Genomic DNA, 9,068 nt, shown 5'->3' on the forward strand with positions numbered 1-9,068 from the left:
GTGCACAACAACACCTCCACCCCATTCCTACCAGACTCAGAGGGCAGGTGGCACAGGACAACGCTTGCCCACTTTTGTCAATAGGCAAGCAAGCGAGTGATGCTTGCAAGGAGCTGCTGCCTCTAGTTGCTCGGCAGCAGTAAGGATAGGGCCTGCCATGCCACTCAGAAGGAGGCAGCCACTGCTGTGCATACACACTTGCCCTGTCTCTTGGCACCACAAGAGGGAGGACTGGATAAGTCTAGGCTTCCTCTGCCTCAGATCAATCACCTGCCCTTACTTTTCATGCAGCTGCAGAGAGCCCTCATTCGACAGTTGTGCAGCAGTGTCTCTGGACACTTGGTGACACCATACATCAACACCAACTTCCAGGTTCCTACGCTGCATAGAGCTCAGTTACAAGCCATGCAACTGCACAACTTAGGGGGAACACTGCTGCCCACTTTCCCTGGAAAGTTCATTCTGTTTGCTTGGTCTCCTTGGGCGATGAGGCCCGGAATGGCCACCCAGAGCAAGCAAGTGGAACTCACAGCTGCTTCTTGCAGAAGCAGATGCCATCTCTGCTTGCTCACTCTCCTACTCTCTCTGGACACTGCAGTGGGCAGGATGGGCTTGTTGGAGCTGGAGACCATTACCACAGAAAAAGTGCTCCACTGAATACGTGAGACAATGAGGCAGAGGTCCATGTACAAAATGTGCCTGTTTCATACCTAAGATCTCTTTCTGGGCAGTTTGGATGGTGGGGATTTGGCCCAGCATATATGCCCACTGTCCAGAGAAAGAGTGAGCCAGCAAGCAAGGGCAGCAGCTCCTGTTCTCTCTCTGTCTTGGGGCAGCACCACACGATCCAGTCCTCCTCACCATGCTGTCCAGAGAGTGCACACAGGATCCACTCCCTCTGCCCTCCTGCTTGTCCTTTCTCTCTTTGCAGCATGGTGGCCAGGATTGCACCCACTAAGGGGCCCAGAGGAAGGTGGAGCACCCAGCAAAGGAATGCTACTGAAGGTGCCCCAGAACCTGGACCCTACCCTGAGGGGGAAACTAGAGGAAAGGAGGAAGGTAAGAATGCACAAGGTGAAACTTCATGCAGTCAGCACATCCTGCAAAGCTCAGAAGAGCAGCCAGACACTGATTCTCACTATGCAAAAGGGGCAGCAGAGAGACATGCTTAATTTTTTGCCCAGCCCACAGGTGTACACATCTGGTCCTTGTTGTGCAGATGCAATGTTGGGCAGAAAGAGCTGGAGGACTCAGCCTTGCTTGAATGTCACACCCGTGAATCCTAATTAACACCAGTGAACTGGGAGTCCTGGCCCCTAATTCCAGGGCGACGGAATGTTGGTGATGGCTGCCCAGTGGCACAAAAACAGGGTGACCAGATGTCATAACCACAAAAGAGGACCAGGCACCCCAAAATGTAGGACAGCCAAGAAAAATGTAGGACGTGACCAAATAAAAGCTAAAAACACTCTTGTATATTGATTTCATGTGGTTAATGTAGGCGCTAGATGACTTATTATTAAATTTAAAACTATATTATATAGAATTATATAACTGTATTATATACAGTTTTATATATATATAAAAAACTGTATATAATACAGTTATATAATTCTATATATAGTTATATATATAATACACACACATACACACAGCTGTATTAAAACTATATTACATAGAAGTGATTAATTGCTGGAAGGCTCTGCCCTGCCTGTTCACAGGGAAAAGGGGGACATTTAAATCTTTTTCCAGGACAGGAGGCTAAAAAAGAGGGCATGTCCTGGAGAAAGAGGACGTCTGGCCACCCTCCCCCAAAATGCACTCTGCACATGCTCAGAGCCCCCTCCCAACATTCCAAGGCTGTATCTTGGGCTTTCACTCTGAGACCCCGAAATCCCTCCAGGCGGGGGATGGAAGCGGAGAGGAGGTGGAGCGAAGCGAAGAGAGAGCCGGCCTTGCTCGGGGGTCGAGAGCGCCCGCTGCAGCCGAAGGAGCCACTTACTGTCGCCGGCCCTGCTCGCCGCCCGGTGCGCTCAGAGCGCCGCTCGCCCGCTCGCCGCGGGGCCTCGGCCCAGAACAGGCTCCGGCAGCCCGCGCCGAGCTCCTCCCAGCGCCGGCTCCTTCCTTCCTCGTCGCTTCTCCGGAGCAGGCGGGGCTGCCGCGTTGTCCCCTCCCGGGGTGGAGCTTGGCTGCCTGGGCATCACTCGGTCCCAGGCAGGCTTCGCCCGCCTTCGCTGCGAGCATCGCCTGGGCAGCGGTGCCTGCGCCTCCTTCCCCCCCCCGGCTCCCCTCTCGTTCTTCAGGGCCCCCTCAAACAGGGCCACCGGGTGTCATAGCCGCAAAAGAGGTCCAGGCACCCCCAGAATCCAAGACAAATATAGGACGTAACCAAATACATTGGTTTTCAACCACTGTGCCGTGGCACACCGGTGTGCTGCAGATGGGCCACAGGTGTGCCGCGGGAGGGTCACTTATTAGTAGGGCCGTTGGGGGGACGTGCGCTCCCCATAAACAGCATGCTGTGCCTCGGCGATGGTCAAAAAAACCAATGGTGTGCCTTGACCAACTTAGCACCTCGTCAGTGTGCTGTGAGATGAGAAAGGTTGAAAATCGCTGGAATAAAAGCAGAAAACACTCGTCTGTTGGTTTCATGGGCTTGATTTAAACACTATATTGCTTATTATCCAAACTATTGTACATATAATTTATTATTATTTATGAACAGGATTTATATACTGCTTTCCCAAAAAAAGTTCACAAAGCAGTTTACAAAGTCGAAGGACTAACAGCCCATCATCACCCCTTTAGTTGGAGGAATGTGGATTTTGGCTGTCCACCTGCTTGGGAAGAACTTCAATTGCACTGTGTTGCCTGTTGATCAAAGAGTTTAAGGCTATGGGCTTCTCAGGCAAATGTTTTACTGAACACATAGGTGGTGGTGGGGCTGGAGTTATACTCCCTGTACAAGTAGTATACACTGCAGTAGATATCAGTAATCTCTGGGTGGTATGCCCAAATTAAGTGTGTAAGTGCCCTCAAGTACATGTATGATGATGGGAGCAACATTGGAACAGCCCTTCGGATGTGCCCAAGTATGGGTGTGCCCATTCACAACTATCTCCCACCTCTTGAAGAGCAGGTAAGTTACTACTGTACTTGCTTTCCTGAACTCCTTCAGGAGTCTCCTTTCATGTGGGGAGGAAGTTAATAATTCCTGGGCATAACCAGCTTGCTGTTGACACACAGTGAACTGCCCCAGCAGGCTTGTGAATATTACAGATGCAGCGGAGGGTGCAGGAGCCAAAGTTCCTAGTAAAGGTGGGCCCCCTCCTGCAGTTGATTCAACCTCTTCTGTATCTTTAAGTCCTGATGTCATCATTTCGTATGGTCGAAGTCTTCCTCTTGGTTAGAGCCCACTTCAACAGTAATAGCCTCTCCCCCAGGCTCTTGATATTATGAAAGAGTCTGATTTACAAAACAAATCACCCTCTGCTCCCCCCCCCCAATTATCCCTCATGGCAGAAGCCTCATGCTCTGAAATGTGTAATAAAAGCATTTTGTAATTGTTCTGTGTTCAGTTTAAGCACAGGCAATGAAACTCTGGGGGCACAGCTGTTGTGGCAAAGAAGTCATAGGAATCACAGAAATCACATCCCAGCTGGGAAGTGGGGGGGGGGGTGAAAGGAAGCATGACCCCCCCACACACACAGTAGCAAATTTCCCTCTGCTGCCCACTGCACAAGCCCTTTCCTGGCTCACCCCCTTCCCCTGAAAACACAAGTCCTCTTTGGAATAAGGGTTAGAGCTGGCAGTCTGCTTAGTGACTGCACTCTGCTGAAATTCTTGGTTATGTATTAAGACTGCTCACGTCAAATTAATTCATTTTCATTCTTCTCTTCTCTTCACTTCCTTTGAGGCATCACAGAGCTGCATTTCATTTGCAAGTTACTGATTTGCCTTAACATTTAAATTTAAACCAGTCACCTGTAAGGCAATGTGAGATTGTCAGAGAAGGAGGGGCTTGTTTTTCCCCCCACCCCTTGTGGCCTACTTCTTGCTGGGATGGCAAATGCCTGTCCAGGTTGTGCTGCTTCAGACTGTGGCCAAGCTTCCAGTTCAGAGTTCTCCTTTAGGTTCATGAGTATTTGCAGGACTTTTGAGTCCAGGCACCAATTTCAAACAGTAGTACCTGGTTCAGTCACTCTCAACTGGTTTAGAGCAGTGTTTCTCAAACTGTGGGTCAGGACCCACTAGGTGGGTTGTGAGACAATTTCAGGTGGGTCCCCATTCATTTCAATATTTTAATATATTAGACTTGATGCTACCATGGGATGTGACTGCATTTGGGGAAATGTTACACATCTGTACTTTGAACAGGCTACTCTGTATATTCTTTTAACAATGATAGTAAAGGAAACTTACTCCTGGGTAAGTGTGGGTAGGATTGCAGCCTATGATAGTTAAATTTTCCTGCTTGATGATGTCATTTCCGGTCATGACATCACTTCCGGTGGGTCCCGACAGATTCTCATTCTATCCCGGTGGGTCCCGGTGCTAAATGTGTGAGAACCACTGGTTTAGAGACATTTCTTGTTGAATAATACAAACTTCTTTTTCCTGGCAGTACAACTGTAAATTAATGCAATAGCTTAACCTTTCCCTTAATTGTTTATTTCTTACTTTTTAAAGATTTTTTACAAACAATACACATGCAACAGGATTTAAAAGGGCGGCGGGGGAAGAAGAAAGCATTCATCATACAAGTGAAAGCTTGGTGCCTGATTAATGAACCACTCATTTCAAGCTAGTTAGTGGCGACTACTTTGTGTTTTGGGGGAGTTGGTTCTGCCTTCAGTTCAAAACAACCAAGAGATTTTAAGTTCTGGTTCAGTTCCAGTTTGTTGACAAAGGGTGCAATTCAAACCAACTTTCCGGCAGCTAGATAAGGGCAATGCAGCTCCAAGGTAAGGGAGCAAACATTTCCTTACCTTGAGGAGGCCTCTGTGTCTGCCACTGAAATGCAGGATGCAGCACATGCCCCATTGGCACAGCTATGTCAGTGCAGGCAAGTTGGTTAGGATTTGGACCAAAACTTCTTTGAACAAGCATTTGGGCTCAGGTTTTGGTTTGACTCACTGGCTTTCTGTTAAAATAAGTAAATAAACTCCTTGCTTATAGTCAAATAGCTTGTCCAGGAAAAATTGTCCAGATTTCTCCTACAAATCTAGCTTCCTGTATGGAGGGATTTTATTTTATTTTGTATGGAGATGACTGCATTCAGTTGTCTGTGGTGCAACTCAGGTGCACATTTGCTACTTCAGTGAGAACAAGACCTCTGTCTGCACTTTTTCTGCTTCCCTCCCCTTTAAAATGACTTTAGCCCAGCCAGTCAAATGATCTAAATCAGCACTGCCTGGAACTGTTAACATTTGTCCCATCTGAGTCATCAGTTGTGGGTTGGTGACTTTGTAAGGCTGTCAACTCCCTAATAGCATGAAAAAGGTTGTTCCAGTTGTTGAGCTAATTTTGCTACCCATCAAAGAAAAACTAGTCTCAAGCCCTCTTCTGAACCCCTTAATGGAAGTGGTCAATGGAAATGTGAGTGGGATCACGCCCTCCAGACCACAGCCCTTTTTGGCCTGCATTTGAAAGTACATGGGTGACTCCTCCATACAATCTGGAATCTTGATTGACCAAGGCTCTGCTTAGCCCCTTTCAGATAAATGTCCCACACATTGGCCAGTGTGGGTGTGTGGCCACCCGGAACATCAGGCCAGGCTAGAGGTTGTGATCCTGCTGTTCCCTGATGCATTCTTTAAATCCAGGGGTTGCTGTAAGGATTACATTAAGATAATACTTGTGAAACACTTCACACGCTTAGAAAGCAAGTGCCAAATAATAATATTATGGGCTTTCCAACTCACTGTTACCGACATACACTTACAGATTAATGCTAGGCAGGTTTACTCTCATTCCCCTCATACTTCTTCCCATCAGGGCTAGGCCAGGTCCACCTGATGCAGGAGGCAGCTTGCCAAATGTAGCCCTCCTTACTTGATAGTGTGCCAGCCTCTGCTCCACCTGTTCTCCAGTGTTATAGCTCAGTGCGCCCTTCACATTTCCTCTCTGTCCTCCTCTCCCTTTTCCAATCCAGGAAGTGGAGGCAAGTAGGTGGTCAAAGATGGGCACCTCCAACAAATTAACTGCCTGAGGCAACTGCTTCAGTTGGCCACATGGATGGGCCAGCCCTGATCCCAGGTACCAGCCAAACAGAAAGCAACCTTACAGTATGATGCAGAGTGAGTCATGCTTAGACCCCTTGTTTTTCCTAGGGTTGAATACACCAAACTTTGCATTGGATAAGGCAAAATGTTTCCTGGCACCAAGATGAAAGGAGGAGAAAACCATCCCCTACTTAGGGCACAATTCTAACCACATCTACTCAGAAGTAAGTCCTATGTTGTTCAATGGGGCTTATTCTCAGGAAAGTGTGGTTAGGATCACAGCCTTAATTTTGTCATTGTGTCAGTCTGCCATCCAAGCCACAGATGCCTGATCAGAAAAGAGATAACTGGCACGCCCAGGAGTGACAGGAATGAGTTCTCCACTAGGGAGGATTATAAAATATATGAATGAGACAGAAGGGAACAGGGGTTGGGAAATTCTTATATGCCTTTGAGCAGTCATGAAGCAGTTATCACAAACACAAGCAACTTCCACCCAGTATATATGACAATAACAGTCATTTGGAAAGAGTGCCATTTGTCCTTAGAGTTACATGTACTTCTTTGTAGCATTAAGAATGGCTGGTCTCCAGATCTAATCAAAATAAGGCACTGGGCTGTACATTGTTTGTGTCTTTCATCAAATAGACAAAGCGAGATGCATGTCTCCAAAGCAGAGTGCCACATGGAGACATCCCCAGCGTTGGAAGAATCCGCAAGAGCGCAGCGGATCTTGATTGCATGGCTAACCCAGGTTACAAAGTGCCTGAGGAAGACCTCATGCAGCCAGTCCCTGGACTTTATGCTGTCTGCTCAGAAAGACATGCTTGATATTTCCAAGCTGCTGTGGTCGATCATGTCAGAAAAGCCACTGTTGGGGAAAAAAAATGCCTCAGATCAGATTAGCACAAGCAACTGTGACAGCCTGCCAGGGTAAACAATACAATTAGGGCTGGTAACAGGAAAAAACCTGCATTTAGTTGAAGCCGTTCTGGTCCATCAAGTAAATATTACCCATTAAAAACTGCTTAGGAAGCCAAAAGCTGGATGTATTCAATCAGTAATACAGATTTGTGTGGTGGCCCGTAACAGTTTTTGCAAGCTTTCATACACTTGTAATATGATTTTTCCATTGCTATTTGCTCTGGTTTCCCCTGTGCCCTGTTTTTCAGCCAGCTATGGTTCCTATTCAAAACCCATTGGAATTGGTTTTCCACCAATTCCAATTCATTTTGGACTCTGTTCTTTAAAAAGAGACTTCCTGGTTTTTCTGCCACCTGACTTTATAGACTCTTTGAGATGGATCCTAAGGTTTCCTTTTGCTCAGGGATGGTCCATCCATGAGACAGTTGCCTCAGGCAGAAGATTGGGAGGGGTCACTGTCTCCATCCAGTTGCATGCCTCTGTTACTTCTTCTTTTCCCTGTCCCTGGATCTGAAAACAAAGAAGGGAATAGAGCAGAAAAGGAAAAATGGAGAAGATGTGAAATATTTGAAATGTTGGGATCAAGACCCACATGGAAGGGACAGCTTGGAGTTGAGGAAAAGATCCTCTCCTTTATGGAGAGAGGGCACATTGACCCCTCCCCCAAAGTCTTTGGAGCATGAGGGAGACAGACTCTCCTCACTGACGTCCTACTTAGAGCACATACCAGCGGGACTCTGTCTGGAATGCAGAAGTTTCATTTTGTCCAGCTGCCTTTTTGGACCTATCCAAAAAGCTGCCTTTTGGGTTCAAGCTGCCTAAGAAAAGGGGAAACACGAAAGAATTTTGTTGCTGTTCTCAGCTAGAGATTGTTCCAGTATCTATTGTCAACAGGGACTTTTGGTGCCAAAGGCATGTTCTGCTGCTGTGGAATTCTTTTTCCTGACAGACCATACAATTTCCATACTTGCGGTTTTTAGGGAAATGCTTAAAGTTTCTATTCAACAAGGCCTTCCCAATTCTGCAACTGTTTATTGGACTTAATGCTGCTATAGTCATATTTCTAGGAATTGAAGGCTGAGGGAGAATCTTTCCCTGCTTCTGTAGACCAATATTGCAAGATGTGTCAGAGCACATTTAAAATTAGTCAAATTATTTGGTGATTGTGTAATATAATAAATACTTAATAAGCGTGCAGCTTTGAATTTTGATCAAATATGAGTGATGGAATTAACTGGCTTCACTTGACACAGTAATTCAAATGGTGTAATCCTGCCAGCTCCAAACCCAGATTCTGGTAAAAGGTGGAAGAGCAATGCTGCCACCTAATGGACAGTTTTCATAATGACTAACAGGGCACCTTAAATTCTTTCCTATCTGTAAATATGTATTATTATAAGAACACAGTGTGAGTTTATTTACGATATTTCTCCAGCATTGTTGGAATGAAAATTCTGGGGGGGGGGGGAGAAACACAGAATAGGAATTAAAAATTGTAACAATGAAAGAATTCCCAAGAAACACAGGAAGAAAAATGAAATTGATTTCTACCGCACGGCAGCCCCTTGAGATCTTTCAGAGACCTTGCTCAGCCTGTGGTTGTGAGAGGACTCCTTTCTCCCTGCTTTTAAGAGAGTCCTGAAGATGCATTTGTGCTTGGGCTCTGAAGGTTATTGGCTGATGCCTGCTGCAGCTGGAATGTCATATTTTTCAGTCTCTCATTCATGCTTTTGATCTTAGTTTATATCATTTTTATTATGTTGTGAGCCACAGGTGAGTGACAGGTGAGAAAATAATGGTCTTACAGGTAGATTATCCCTTATCTGGACATCCAGATAATCTAGACTATTCTGAAATCCAGACATTTTCTGTGGTGTGAACTCTAGAAAGTCTTGTGTACTTTCCCATGCATCTACAGTG

The 9,068-nt window shown here is 46.2% G+C and overlaps 1 protein-coding gene across 1 annotated transcript in view; it reads right to left on the bottom strand.

Moving 5' to 3' along the window:
* The window catches only part of SLC29A3 (solute carrier family 29 member 3), a 41,464-nt gene extending 39,378 nt beyond the window's left edge, over window positions 1–2,086 (bottom strand). The window contains exon 1 of the mRNA XM_066620422.1: window positions 2,003–2,086. Within this exon, the coding sequence (XP_066476519.1) occupies window position 2,003 (1 nt within the window). The 5' untranslated portion in view covers window positions 2,004–2,086. The remainder of the gene's footprint in view (window positions 1–2,002) is intronic.
* Window positions 2,087–9,068: the final 6,982 nt, after the last annotated feature.

The sequence above is a fragment of the Tiliqua scincoides genome, chromosome 3, assembly GCF_035046505.1.
Source record: "Tiliqua scincoides isolate rTilSci1 chromosome 3, rTilSci1.hap2, whole genome shotgun sequence".
NCBI lineage: Eukaryota > Metazoa > Chordata > Lepidosauria > Squamata > Scincidae > Tiliqua > Tiliqua scincoides.